Source organism: Oncorhynchus mykiss, chromosome 8 (assembly GCF_013265735.2).
Source record: "Oncorhynchus mykiss isolate Arlee chromosome 8, USDA_OmykA_1.1, whole genome shotgun sequence".
In the NCBI taxonomy this organism is placed as follows: Eukaryota; Metazoa; Chordata; class Actinopteri; order Salmoniformes; family Salmonidae; genus Oncorhynchus; species Oncorhynchus mykiss.
Window position 1 is genome coordinate 36,432,542 of NC_048572.1, and position 15,998 is coordinate 36,448,539.

Consider the following 15,998-nt stretch of genomic DNA (forward strand, 5'->3'; position numbering starts at 1 on the left):
ACTGAATGCTCGGCTATGAAAAGCCAACTGACATTTACTCCTGAGGTGCTGACCTGTGGCGCACCCTCTACAACCACTGTGATTATTATTTGACCCTGCTGGTCATCTATGAACGTTTGAACATCTTGAAGAACAATCTGGCCTTAATGGCCATATAATCTTATAATCTCCACCTGTCACACCCAGAAGAGAAATGGCCACCCCTCAGAGACTGGTTCCTCTCTAGGTTTCTTCTTAGGTTCATGGCTTTTTAGGGATTTTTTCCTAGCCACCGTGCTTCTACATCTGCATTGCATGCACTTTGGGGTTTTAGACTGGGTTTCTGTATAAGCATTTTGTGACATCTGGTGATGTATAAATACATTTTATTGAATGATTGATTTGAAATATATATTGACCTCCATTCAGAATTTTTCCCAGGTTTGGGAAGACTAACATAATGAGACTACCTAAAGCATCTAAACTGGAACAACCACTTCAGTAAGTATTTACTGGTTTATTCCAATGTTTTCAAGTACTTGTGACAAATCATGCATTCCGATTCATCAACTGATTGCAATGTACACATGCAGTGTGGAAAATACTTGTTTGAAGGTTGTAATGATTATGATGCGCTAATTCTAAGCAATTTGACAGCTATGTGTGGCCCAATGTTTGTTGACATCATACAATGCATTCTGGGGGTCACGTAAACATCTCTCAGACCAAAGATGTTATAACAAAGTGAAGGGATGGTTCACTCATCTTTCGAGTAAACTTCCAAAAAGGGAATGATGGGAAATGAATGATGGTAGATGACACACACCCTTCAACACGCTTACTGCAAACAGACCAAACTTATCTTGTCTTCTCTTCTTATCTTTGGTAGACACGAAAAAGAAAAAAAAACATGGCGGCGCGCACAAACTGATGTGATGAATTGTAAATAGTAATTGCTATTAGCTAATTCATATTGTGGTTTCTGACGAGAGTTAGATAAATATGACCGCTTGTGTTGTGTTACGTCAATCTTTCCTCAGTTAGCGCCAAGTCTAATGTAGCCTACATTATCCGGGTTTGGATGATTGTGTTATTCTGTCGCTACTTCTGTACATTTCTGAACGTTGCATCCAAACATTAAACTAGTCACATTCAGGACATAACGCTGTGCAAATAGTTTCCTTGAAAAAAACAGCGCGGCCAGCTCAAACGCCGACTGTTGCATCAGTCATAACTGGAAGGTCAAAATAAGGATTGTAATCACACCGGTTTGAGCTTACGCTACACAGGCCACGGTAGAACGATTCCGCCCAGTGTGTTGGTACGCGTCAAAGGGTTAAGAAACGTAATTGTTTTCAGTGTAGTGTATATAGGGTTTGTATAAATTAGTCGAGAGAAGGCAGCAAGAATCACATCGTGGTATTATTTCTACCGCTTAAGAATAATACCATCTCTATGTGCGTCTGCGTTTAATTTTAAACTTTTTTTAACACTACAAAACATACAAATACACACACACACACACAAACGACCACATCACACAAACATCAACTACATCACACCTGCCCGGACGCACAAGCTCACACCCCTATCTCCAGCACCCACGTCACTCTCCACCACCTGGCCTAAAAACGGCACCATTTTGTTTCTCTCCGACGCCCCACACAGCCATAATACAATCTATGTGTTGTGATATTTACTCTGTTTGCTCTATAACATGTTAGTTAATATGCCTTGCGACCATGATATGTATATAGGGCCTAAAGGCCGAGACAATAAGAAGACAGAGCGGCAGGATAAATTCAACCACACCTTTGTTTCATCACAAAACCAGAGAGCAACCTGTCTGGTAAAATCCACAAAGCACATTGCGTGTAACAAACAGTTACATGACCTACAGCGTGGTCAAGCAAGTTCATGGAGCTGCCTCCACTATTCCAGCCCCATTTCAACTTCAACATTTCAACATCATCAAATCACCTATGTTTAACCTAATACAGTGACATCGAAAAGATAACAAAAACAATTTAGTCCAATAACGTCAGTTAAATATGATGTGGCTGTCCATAGTTCTGAATTCTGTGTGTGCGTGTGTAGTGTGTGTGTGAATGCGTGCGTGAGCATTCATGCAAGTAGAAAAATGTAGACAAATGAAAATGCCGGCCTCCTCTCTTTTACGTTGACAGAACGGTCCATCACTCTGTCATACAGTACATACTTTCAGTTTCTGTTGTCCTAGGCTGCTTGGCAAACTTCAAATCAAATCAAATTGTATTTGTCACGTGCGCCGAATAGAACAGGTGTAGTAGACCTTACAGTGAAATGCCGAATAGAGCAGGTGTAGTAGACCTTACAGTGAAATGCTGAATAGAACAGGTGTAGTAGACCTTACAGTGAAATGCCGAATAGAACAGGTGTAGTAGACCTTACAGTGAAATGCTGAATAGAACAGGTGTAGTAGACCTTACAGTGAAATGCTGAATAGAACAGGTGTAGTAGACCTTACAGTGAAATGCCGAATAGAACAGGTGTAGTAGACCTTACAGTGAAATGCTGAATAGAACAGGTGTAGTAGACCTTACAGTGAAATGCCGAATAGAACAGGTGTAGTAGACCTTACAGTGAAATGCTGAATAGAACAGGTGTAGTAGACCTTACAGTGAAATGCTGAATAGAACAGGTGTAGTAGACCTTACAGTGAAATGCCGAATAGAACAGGTGTAGTAGACCTTACAGTGAAATGCTGAATACAACAGGTGTAGTAGACCTTACAGTGAAATGCCGAATAGAACAGGTGTAGCAGACCTTACAGTGAAATGCTGAATAGAACAGGTGTAGTAGACCTTACAGTGAAATGCTGAATAGAACAGGTGTAGTAGACCTTACAGTGAAATGCTGAATAGAACAGGTGTAGTAGACCTTAAAGTGAAATGCTGAATACAACAGGTGTAGTAGACCTTGCAGTGAAATGCCGAATAGAACAGGTGTAGTAGACCTTACAGTGAAATGCTGAATACAACAGGTGTAGTAGACCTTACAGTGAAATGCTCACTTACAAGACCTTAACCAACAAGGCAGTTTTAAGAGAAAAAAAATTAGAATTAAGGAGCAACAATAAAATAACAGTAGTGAGTCTAAAAACAGGGGGTTACGGTACAGAGTCAATGTGGAGGCAATAGACAGGGGGTTCCGGTACAGAGTCAATGTGTGGGGGCACCGGTTAGTCGAGGTAATTGAGATAATATGTCCATGTTGGTATACGTACATGTAGGTAGAGGTAAAGTGACCATGCATGGATAATAAACAGAGAGTAGCAACAGTATAAAAAAATGGGGGGGGGGGGGGGGACAATGCAAATAGTCCGGGTAGCCATTTGATTAACTGTTCAAGAGTCTTATATCTTGGGGGTAGAAGCTGTTAAGAAGCCTTTTTGACCTAGACTTGGCGCTCCGGTACTGCTTGCCATGCTGTAGCAGAGAGAACAGTCTATGACTAGGATGGCTGGAGTCCTTGGCAATTCTTTGGGCCTTCCTCTGACACCGCCTGGTATAGAGGTCCTGGATGGCAAGAAGCTCGGCCCAGTGATGTTCTGGGCCGTATGCACTACCCATACCAGGCGGTGATGCAACCAGGCAGGATGCTCTCGATGGTGCAGCTGTAGAACTTTTTGAGGATCTGAGGACCCATGTCAAATCTTTTCAGTCTCCTGAATAGGCGTTGTCGTGCCCTCTTCACGACTGTCTTGGTGTGTATGGACCATGAGAGTTTGTTGGTGATGTGAACACCAAGGAATTTGAAGGTCTCTATCTGCTCCACTACAGCCCTGTCGATGAGAATGAGGGCGTGCTCGGTCCCCTTTTTTCTGTAGTCCACAATCATTTCCTTTGTCTTGTTCACATTGAGTGAGAGGTTGTTATTCTGGCACCACACTGCCAGGTCTCTGCCCTCATCCCTTAGGCTGTCTCATTGTTGTCAGTGATCAGGCCTACCACTGTTACGTCATCGGCAAACTTAATGATGGTGTTGGAGTCGTGCTTGGCCATGCAGTCATGGGTGAACAGGGAGTACAGGAGGAGACTGAGCATGCACTTCCTTTAATGAGCAACTTCTAATGCTTCTAGATGTAGCTTGATGTAGAAGGCTAACGTTAACTAGCAAACGTTAGCTAGTTAACATTAGCCTTCTACATCAAGCTACATCTAGCCCCAGTCCTTAACTATTAGAAGCATACCCATAACATGATGCAGCCACCACTATGTTTGAAGATATGGAGAGTTGTACTCAGTAATGTGTTGTATTGGATTTGCCCCAAACATAACACTTTGTATTCAGGACAAAAAGTTAATTGTTTTGCCACATTGTTTGCAGTATTACTTTAGTGCCTTGTCGCAAACAGGATGCATGTTTTGGAATATCAATGTGTGCTTTTTAAAAATGTTTTATCCATCTATCAATAGGGGCCCTTTGTTGCAAAGCAGTGGAAAACCCCCCAGTGGTCTTTATGATTGAATCTGTGCTTGAAATTCACTGTTCCACAGAGGAACCTTACAGATAATTGTGAAGGGTACAGATATGAGGTAATAATTTAAAAATCATGTTAAACACTATTATTGCACACAGAATGAGTCCATACAACTTATTATGTGACTTGTTAAGCACATTAATACTCCTGAACTTATTTAGGCTTGCCATAACAAAGGGATTGAATACTTATTGACCCAAGACATTTCATCTTAAAATATTGAATTAATTGGTATAAATGTAGAAAAACATAATTACTCTTTGACATTATGGGGTATTGTGTGTAGGCCAGTGACACACTTTGACATTTAATCCATTTTAAATGCAGGCTGTAACACAACAAAATGTGTGTTAGGGGTGTGAAAACGTTCTGAAGGCACTATACTGTATATGCAGGTATATAGAGCGTGTGAGCATGTGGGCTGAGCAGACAGTTAACAGAGAACACACAACAAAAACATAAAGAAAAGTTACTCTTTGTACTTTGAGGCGCTATGCCTTTATTGGGCTTTCAAGCTCCAGCTCCTCTACTAATGCACAAAAAGACTGTGGGCTATGTCATTGTACATACATTGGAGGAATACTGCCACTTAAGTACTGTGGTCAGTTTGCATTACCTTGTAAATTAAGGTATAACGTCCGGTGAGGGTCTACTTCGGGAGAGTCGGTCCACCGAGAGACTGAAGTGGGATGAGTTGAGGCCCCACACATACTTCAGAGAAGTGTCTGATGACCTCCCAGTCACCCCATCCCGATCCCTTGGATAGAGCCCTTCTCCACTCTCACCAATAACCCCCATTGAATCTTAGCTATTATGACAAACGCGGAATAATAATGACTCAGAATTCAGAATTCTTATTCATTTTACAATTTTTCTTTTCCCTTGTGAAATTGTTATGCAGAAAGTGAAGCACCCCCCCCCCCCCCCCCCACCCCTGTATTGCTGTTCCCCTAACCCCATCCAGACTGAAACTTGGGGGACTGTTTGACCCACAGGCCACAGAGGGTTGCCATTGATTTTAGGGAAAGGCTTCAAGTCAGTTTATAGACACATTTATTCTGATCCCCCTTCACTTGTTACCTTGGCAACAACTGCTCTTTCCTGGGGTCCTCACAAAACGACACACACACACACACCGACACACACACATATGCACGCACACATGTACAGACACACAGGCACGCCAGCATGCACACACACGACAACACACACAAACCCGCACACATTACACACCGTTGTGTCGTCATCTTAATTATTATAACTTAATTGTACAAATCCTATTTTCCCCCTGCAGTCAATGACATAGTCCAACAAATCCTGACACATCCTTAAAGCGGTTTCACAAAAATCCCTGATAATCTGAAAGACGGAATTTAGGATTCAAAACAAGGCCTTGGGTAAGTGAAGAGCATCAAGTACGAACTCTGATTACTGCTTGTAGCTTCTTTCTCTCCTTTCCCCTTCTCTCATCTCCTCTCCTCTCTCCCTCATCTTCTTCCTCCATCTCCTTCAGCTCCCTCCCTTAATCCGCCTCTCTCTCTCTCTCTCTGTCTCTCTGTCTTGCCGGTAATGGCATTCTACTGGTAGCCATCTGACCCTTCCCATGGTAATATCCTCTGGAGGTACAGCCTCTCTGATGTAGGCAGTTTAGAATCCACCCTCGGGAGGTACGGCCTCTCTCCTCTTGAGTTGTTAAGAAAGCCAATGGAACTCCGAGAGGAGTTATGCAATCACTCCAGAGATGCAACAATGGGCCATGAACCTCATTCTGTACTTATCTCTCTCTCTTAGAGGAGGAGAATAATTGTTGCTTGGTCACTTCACCTCTACCTATTTGTACCTATCTACCTCAATTACCCCTGCACATCGACGAGGTACTGGTACCCTGTGTATATAGCCAAGTTATCGTTTCTCATTGTGTATGTATTCCTTGTGTTATTATTGTTCTATATCTTTCTCTGGGTTGTTGGTAAGGGCCGTAGGTAAGCATTTCACTGTTAGTCTACACCTATTGTTCACGAAGCATGTGGCAAATAAAATTGGATTTGATTTTAATGAGATGACCGAGGCGACAGTGTGACGCCATTGCCACTGATATTATTACAACAGTTTATCAGCAAAGAAACACATGCAGACGAATGGATGCAATTTAGCCATTGGTCAGGGAATTAAAATGCAGAGTGCACCATCATTCATGCAGTGTTGTAGTAATACGTTTAAAGTGAGATATGAATGACCAGAGAGCCGTGGATAATTCCATATTTGGCTTGAAATTGTGCCCAAATATGCCTGACGGATTCTTTGGCGGTTGCAAATAGTTTTCCAACTGAGTGTACACATTCCTATGAGATTGGACATAACAAAACATTTATTTGGCGTCAAAAGCAAAAGTTGCCAGTTGTGTTGGTGTGCATTGTTAGCGGTCTGTCTTCTCTGCACTTAGAACAAGAGCATCACAGAGGGGCAGTGACCGTTGGCCGTTAAACGGTTGAAATGGCAGTTAGCTTATCATTTAGAGCGGCGAGCCAGCAACTGGGGAGTTGCCAGTTCAAATCCCGGGTCGGACGGGGGATAAAAGTGAGCTGGTATCAGATGCTGTTGCCTGCTGTTGTGTCCTTGAGCTAGACACTTAACTCGCCGTAAACAACTGCTCCACGAGCGACCTCTCCAACATGTACGCGTGTCTTTCAGAGGGGTTCGGATGAAGTGGAAGTCAAGTTTTGTCTGGACCTTGTGTACATTCCACCCAAATACTACAATTTATGTTGTTGTTTACCATAGCAATTACTGGAGTGAATCATGCCAACAATCGTTATGTTAAAGTCTCCTTTGCTCCTTTTGTAGCAGCTGTAGCCAGAATGCAACACTCAGACAGGCCAAGGCCATGACAACACTTTGCGACTCTGCAAAGAAAAGGCCATATCTCAGACTGGCCAATAAAAAATAAAAGATTAAGATGGGCAAAAGAACACAGACACTGGACAGACGGACTCTGCCTAGAAGGCCAGCATCTCGGAGTCACCTCTTCACTGTTGACGTTGAGACAGGTGTTTTGCTGGTACTATTTAATGAAGCTGCAAGTTGAGGACTTGCAGTGAGTGAGGCGTCTGTTTCTCAAACTAGACACTGTATTTGTCCTCTTGCTCAGGTCTTTCTATTCTGGTTAGAGCCAGTTTGCGATGTTCTGTGAAGGGAGTAGTACACATTGTTTTACGAGATCTTCAGTTTCTTGGCAATTTCTCACATGGAATAGCCTTCATTTCTCAGAACAAGAATAGACTGACGAGTTTCAGAAGAAAGTCATTGTTTCTGGCCATTTTGAGCCTGTAATTGAATCCACAAATGCTGATGCTCCAGATACTCAATTAGTCTAAAGAAGGCCAGTTTATTGCTTCTTTAATCTGAACAACAGTTTTCAGCATTCTAACATAATTGCAAAAACATTTTTTTTGCTGATAATGGGCTTCTGTACGCCTATGTAGTTATTCAATAAAAATAATTTACAACATTAACAAAAATCTACACCGTATTTCTGATCAATTTTATGTTATTTTAATGGACAAAATATGTGCGTTTCTTTCAAAAACAAGGACATTTCTAAGTGACCCCAAACCTTTGAACGCTATTGCATTTTTTATTAGGGAACGAACAGCTGACTGATGGATGGCCTGGCATTCGTGGGATTGAGTCAGTTTCTGTGTTAACATGGACTCTTATTAACAACGTGATGGGCTTGGAACCTCTAACCCTGGCCATTTGACAGGTAAACTCATGGGTACACTCGCAATGGCTGCCTGGTATTGTGATGCAATCATTTCCACTGTAATGTAGAATCGTCATTAAAATTATGTTTACTGATGTGGCTTATGCAATGTTATGTATTTTTTGTAATGTCAGTTGAGTTGAATCAACAAATCACAACACATATTGATGGGTACACTTCCTGCTTTTACTTCCTGCTTTGCTCCTATATGGGTACACTCGCAATAGTCCAAGTCGGTATTAGATAGAACGTCGTGGCCCCGCGCGCCTGTGGAGAAAACAACTTGTGGTTACCTAGGTTACTCTATTGGCTCACAGAAAAAAAAGATACAAAAATTCAAAAGCAATTTCCTTGCTGTCTGCTTGTTTTAATCAATTACAGAACCACATTTAAGAAGATTTCAACCTGTATAAAGATTCCTTTTCAACATTGCCTGCTCTCTAACATTCTCATTACTTAGAAAAATGTAATTTTGTAGGGCCTCCCTAATGCCCCACTCCTCTTCAATGGCGAAGTTGCTGTATATTGGTGGGAACGGGAACACGCTGTCGTACACATCGATCTAGAGCCTCCCAAACATGCTTATGGGTGACATGTCTGGTGAGCAGGGTTGGGTGGGCTACTTTCTAAATGTAATCCGTTACAGTTACTAGTTACCTGTCCAAAATTGTAATCAGTAACGTAATTTATGGATTACCAAACTCAGTAACGTAATCTGATTACATTCAGTTACTTTTAGATTACTTTCCCCTTAAGAGGCATAAGAAGAAGACAAAAATGTATGTTACCAGGGATAAATCAATGTTAAAGTTTACATAGCTGGCCATATATGGATGTTACATTTTACTTTATGGGTTGGTTATGTAGGCTTTCTACCACATACAATAATACGATAAAATTATATCTTTACATTAAAAACCAAAGTCTATAAGAATTCCAGTCATTCCAATTAATGTTGTGCCCCTTGATCATCAAGAATAGGATTTGGAAATAAGGAAGTATAGATTAACCAAAATTACCTGACCATACCTAAGGATAATTAAGGATTTATAAGACAGCCCTACTCTGTTGTTTATGATTTTATTGTCATGGAGGACTGACTGGGCTCATTGAATCGAGTTGAAAGATCAATGCTGCGCTCATGGAATGGCATGCTTTGAGCACTACTGAAAAGTGCTATTTACATGTGAAATATGAATGCCAAATGCTGCATTTGCTATAGGCCTATTGTTTACCTTACTGTTGGTGACACTTTGATATCTTGATAATATGCAGCTGTTTAAAGGGCAAATCCACAGAGGAAACAACAACAAAACAGTCGCCCCGCCTCTGTTTTGGGAAAAAGCTGAGGGATGGGCCTGGAGAAATGTAACCACTCTCAGATTAATAGAGAGTTGTGGATGCAAGGACTGACCAATCATGATATCCAAATGATTGTTTTAACCATGTTATGAGGCTATACAGTGTTTGTTTACATTTACAATCATTGGAGAAAAACAAGCTTATATTTTGGGTTCTCATGGAGTGTGACAGTTGAACTCAGCTCATGAAGCAATTCTAAGTTATATTCTTCAAGAATCAAATCATTTTTATGTCCAAAAATGGATGTAGCAACTACAGATTGCCACTTCAAGTCTATCAAAAGTGTGCGAGTTTGAACATGTCCATTAGGTCTATGGATAAAAGCAATTTATCAGCGTGAATTAGATTGAGCAATAAAAGCTCCACTTTTATTCCATAGGCTGGGATCTGCACTGTGCTGCTGTTGCAAGAGCGCATTTTTCACTGGCTGTCCACTGGTTTCAAAAACAATGATTGATAGGCAGCTTATACTTCTTGAATTCAACCATTATTGGGGTCAAATACACACAGATTTGTGAACAGCCATCCACAACAACCACACTCTAAGGCACCAATAGCTAGATGAGAGAGCAGCAGCGTGAGTCACATCAATGCGCTATGTAGATAACAATAATAAGTGATATCAGTGTCACTGTAGACTACACCACTGCTGTCATCCTTACCTCCAAGCCTTTATTCAAGTTGGATAATCTTTGGATGCCGACAGCAGTTGCACCATTGGAAAACATAGCTTGGACTGTAGCCTACAAAAGCTTATTCCTGCTCTTTTCCCGTGATCCATCAAACACATTTGGTGTGTCACCATTGTGGTCACTGATTTGTAGCCAGAATCACTCAGATGGAACAAACTTAAACTAGCGCCTTTTTTCAATGCTGATTTGAATATCATTGAGAGAACAGAAGTGTCAAATATATTATTTTGCAAACCTCCTTTCTGAATTTAAAAGTAATCCTCGAAGTAATCATCCACCATGGGGCACTCTGTTCACAATGTTGACATCAGCAAACCGCTCGCCCACACAACGCCATACACACTGTCTGTCATTTGCCCGGTACATCCATGAAGAGCACACTTCTCCAGTGTGCCAGTGGCCATCGAAGGTGAACATTTGCCCACTGCAGTCAGGTCAAGGCCCGGTTGAGGACTACGAGCACGCATGTGAGCTTCCCTGAGACGTTTCTGACAGTTTGAACAAAAATGATTCGGTTGTGAAAACCCACAGTTTCATCAGCTGTCCAGGTGGCTGGTCTTAGACGATCCTGCAGGTGAAGCAGCCTGATGTGGAGGTCCTGGGCTTATTGATCCCAGCATAAGGTGCACTTGTGCAATGATCATGCTGTTTAATCCGTTTGTTGATATGCCACACCTGTCAGGTGGATGGATTATCTTGGCAAAGGAGAAATGCTCACTAGAACGGATGTAAACAAAGTTGTGCACAAAATTTGAGAAAGAAGCTTTTTGTGCATATGGAACATTTCTGGGAACTTTTATTTCAGCTCATGAAACATGGGACCAACACTTTGCATGTTGCATTTATATTTTTGTTCAGTATAAATGTCTTACCTGTGATGTTTCCCATACACATAGCTGCGTGTAGCCTACTTGGACAACGGGTCCCCACATTTCCCACTCTACCACGCCGAATAGCCTGAAGCCCCAGGGCTCTTCTCGCAGCTGCTATTTCCCTACGTGGGAGCATCGGGATTGTGGACCTGGTTACATGTACATTGAACAACAACAGCAGCGTTTCGGCACGTTTTGTTATTTCTGTATAACAAAAAAAATCTGCGACTACGACGAAGTTGGCTCTTTTACAATGTGGGTCAATTTGAAAGAATGTTTATATTCTCCCAATTTGTGGACAATCGAAAGGTTATTAAGGGGACTACAGTCATTTGGCTGGCCAATTACCGTTATCCAAAATACCATGACCGTCAGAGCCGTAGCTTAGAGACACCAGCCATACAGTCCTGGAAGTACAGTCAACATAATGCCTAACATAAGCACCACACACACACACACACACACACACACACACACACACACCATTGTGTCGTGATGTCCAGTTCTGTATCCATATGCAGATCTATTCAAATGTCCCTGTCTGATCCCTATAGCACACAGAGCCGTGTCTCTTCCTCTTCCGCCTCCTATTCCTGTCCCGATATAGCCTCCATAAAACTACAATATTATCCGATTAGCTTGTCTCTCTTCCAGGGTTTCTCATAAAGCCCTGTTATAGAGTTTGGAATGGAGCTTTTGGTGGAAAGACAATGAGATACACAGATGTACAGTACATCTGAATCCATTTGAATCGAGCACCGAGCGGAAACCACTGGTCTGACTTGACATACCTTTGGCGTCTTGGTGCATTTTCCGTTCCTGGCATCCTTGATATAGGCGATGTCCAGGAGATCAGTGTCCTTTAAGAAACCAACAGAAATAGAAGAGTACGTTTCAGTCACATGTGGGTTCACTGACTGTATGGTTGATTATGTACCGATAAAACATTATGCTATACAATGGTATCACCCTTTATCAGCCACCCCAAAAATGCAATAAAAATGATTAGTATAGCCCAACGTTGGGCTGTAGCGTGAAATCGAATGCTACAACTGGATGAATCATGATGAAAGATAATGTTGTTGAAAGCCTGGACAGAGGATAAGTGCAGGCAAATATTTCCTAATATACCTTTCTGGTGGAGGAGCTTCAGCTTGGAACAGGTTTGTGTGTGTGTGTGTGTGTGTGTGTGTGTGTGTGGGTGTAACATTGATGACGCAGCAACAGTCTGCTGAGGAACGGTCGTACCGTAGTGAGTTTCTGTCCACTTCATTAAGTATAACCTGTCTCCCATTTCCAGAACGGGATAATCATAGCTTTATTTGCCTCGTAAAATAGTAAATAAATCAAACTGTGTGTTACATCTCTCATAAAGCTGTGATTGAGAATAGCCTATGCTTAGACTTTAGGACAACACCTTCTTAGTCTAGAACATTTGGGGGAAAAAGCTTCTGTTCATAACTTCAACTTGTCTTAAATATTTTATGATAGGCCAGTAGGAGGACAGGTTATTGGCTATTTGGTTTTCAACCTCGCGTGGTTGCGAGGGATTTTCCCAGTCCACATGTGTCATTTATTTCTTAATACACATACACTTTAGAAAAAGGATCATTTTTTAAAAATAAGCTAGACACAAGATAGTTAAGGAGCGTCTGTTATAAAACATTTTTATAGGTTTAGGCTAGAGCAGTGGTGGAGCCTGGAGAAGTGAGCATACTCAGATTATTGCCCCAAATTTCCCAAACAGGAAAGGCACCCTATTTCAGGTTTCACTCTCAACAAAATGTATTTATTTTTTAAATAGAAAAACAACAAAAGTCAGATGTTCTAATTCCACAAGAATGATTAAAGCACATCAGGAGACCATTTCGGATGTCTGAGAGTGTAGTTGCCCTTTAATTCAACTGGGCACCTGGCAAGAGTACATTTGGCTGGCGGTCTTTCTGTACTGTACAATGTAGGCCTGCAGTATACATGATGTAATGGCAGAGTTTGACCTCTCAATTGATACAAATCATCCTGAAATCACTCTGCCAGGCAGGCCTACTTTGCAGTCAACATTTAATTGGGAAGGTTTTTTTGGGGAAAGCCATTACAAATATTTATTCAAAACAGTGCAAGACTTCGGACCAAACTTTTTCAATACCTGGTTGGCATACCCAGTTGTTGCATTTATTGGTAGATATCACAAGATGAAAGGTCTTTCTTAACTACACCACTGGCTACCGATGTCGTTACTCTGTGAGCTGCTCCCATGTGACAACCAGTGGAGAGCTGCGCACTCTTGCTGCGATATTACACTCAAGGCACGCATGCCAATATTTCACGTGCTTGACCATTGTGTAGCCTGCTTCCTGCATTACTTCTCTATTGCAATACATCATTGGTACCTCCGCTACACTACTTTGATACAGTACGCATCAATGGGCATGCAGATCAGAGTATACGCAATGCCCACTGAACAAAAAGTGGGTATAGCCCCCACTACACCACTGTGCTAGAGCCTAAAGGGCTCTCCACCGTGATTTCACAGTCTACGCACAAAGAGCTAAGGAGCCCCATTTCTTTGCAAACGAAGCTCCGTCAGATAGACTGTGTGGAGCGCTTAAGGCCCGCGCATCTGACAGAGAGAGAGAGAGGAACAATGTTATCTGACTGGACATTTTTGCTCTGTTTTGGTGGAATTCTCCACTCTGTCTGGCCTACATTCCACTCCTGCAACATTTTCAAAAAATAAAGTTCTATATGGGCGCGAACACAGCAGACCTGGCCTAACTCTTTAGGAACACCTGCTCTGCCCATGACACAGACTAACCAGGTGAATCCAGATGACAGCTATGATCCCTTATTGATGTCACCTGTTAAATCCGCTTCTGTCAGTGGAGATGAAGGGGAGAAGACGGGTTAAAGAAGGATTTTGAAGTCTTGAGAGAATTGAGACATGGATTGTGTATGTGTGACATTCAGAGGGTGAGTGGGCAAGACAAAAGATAGAAGTGTCTTTGAACGGGGTGTGGTAGTAGGTGCCAGCCGCACCGGTTTGAGTGTGTAGAACTGCAACGCTGCTGGGTTTTTCACCCTCAACGGTTTCCCGGGTGTGTCAAGAATGGTCCACCACCCAAAGGACATCCAGCCAACTTGACACAACAGTGGGAAGCATTGGAGTCAACATGGGCCAGTATCCCTGTGGAACACTTTCGACGTCCTCCGAAACACAACCCAGCCAAGCTGCACAGCTTCTTGACACAATGCCCGCTTAACCCACATCAATGTGTTGGAGGAAACACTGTACACCTGGTGACCGTGTCAGCGTGCACTGCGCCCGGCCCGCGACAGGAGTTTCTAGTGCGCGATGGGACAAGGACATCCCTGCCAGCCAAACTCTCCCCTAAACCGGACGACGCTGGGCCAATTATGCGCCACCCCATGGGTCTCTCAGTCGCGGCCAGCTGCGGCAGAGCTTGGACTCAAACCCAGAATCCAATTGAGGCTGTTCTGAGGGCAACTCAAAATGATGAAGGTGTTCCTTTCTTTGTTATCTCAACCGTACCCTAACTACTGTTCATCGTGTCGAGTGTTTCATGTCCCAGTAAACTAGGGTTTGGCGATATATTACGATATTATAGTCTACCGACAATGATTGACAGCCCTCGTCAATGGTGATGTCATCGTGATGTGACAGATAATGGTTTAGCCCAGGGTCATATACACTGAGTGTACAAAACATAACAGAACTATGTGTGTGTGTGTGTGTGTGTGTAGGGTAGTGGTTAGGAAACACACAGGGGATTCATTTGGAGAGGATACGGATGTACTGTATGCGTGTCACCCAGCCTAGAAACACTCACCGTCTTACAATAACACACTCACGTGTGCAATTTGGCCATAAGTAGACTACAAATCACCCCAGGTGGACTGAAATCCTGCCAAAAAGAAGATTCACACAGACACAAACTCATCCGCACACACACACACAGTGAAGATGTACCTGTGAGCTATCGACTCAACGGCTACTTCCCTCCTTCTCTCCTCACACAAACACAATTTATTTTTGTTACAAACAACGCTTGCTTTGTATTGTGTATTTTTTCACAATTGTAAACATTGTGCTTGGTATCGTGAATAGACCAGACGCCAGTCTGGTAATAGTAACCTATCACTTAGGCCTACTGTGTTTAGAAATAAATGCTATTTGTCTTCTCTTCGATCGGTAACACCAATACTGGAGTGTATTCATTCCACCTAACAGTCGCAAAATGTTTCTACTGGACAAATTCAGGTACTTCCCTCCCCATTTCGTTCCGCTTGCTTCTGTTGAAGAAACATTTTGCAACAGAACCGGCAGAATGAATACACTGTGAGGGGTACACGCGCCAGTCAAGCTCACGACTTTACCCACAGGTTTCCCGCCTCTGGTTATTTGGTTTCTCCCATTTCGGGGTGTTTTCATTGTTTATTAGAAACGCTAATGTTAATATGCAAATGTTGTCTTTGTTTTGATGAACGTGTTAATTGTTGGTCATTGTTGTGTATATTGGGCAACCGTATTGACTTTCAAACATGTTATCACTGTTTAAATACATAATATTTTATATTATACGCTAGGCTACCTGTTTAAAGGACAAGTTAACCTATTTGTAACTGTAAAGGAGTGTGTAACTGGCTTCAAGGAAGTCAGGCGCAGGAGAGCAGAAATGGGTAGCAAACGGAGCCCTTTATTAAGGTGAACAAAAACATGGTACTCAGAAAACTAAACACACACAGGTTACAATAACTCGGGGGCAAAACAGCCTGGAGTACACATATAA

At 42.3% G+C, this 15,998-nt stretch overlaps 1 protein-coding gene across 4 annotated transcripts in view; it reads right to left on the bottom strand.

Moving 5' to 3' along the window:
* The window catches only part of LOC110529236 (1-phosphatidylinositol 4,5-bisphosphate phosphodiesterase beta-1), a 274,505-nt gene that overhangs the window by 216,308 nt on the left and 42,199 nt on the right, over positions 1–15,998 (bottom strand). For all 4 annotated transcript variants that reach the window (XR_005052868.1, XM_036985415.1, XM_036985413.1 and 1 more), the window contains exon 3: positions 11,982–12,050. Coding sequence is in view for 3 of the 4 variants with exons in the window: in XM_036985415.1 (XP_036841310.1) it covers positions 11,982–12,050 (69 nt within the window). In the remaining variant the exon portion in view is untranslated. The remainder of the gene's footprint in view (positions 1–11,981; positions 12,051–15,998) is intronic.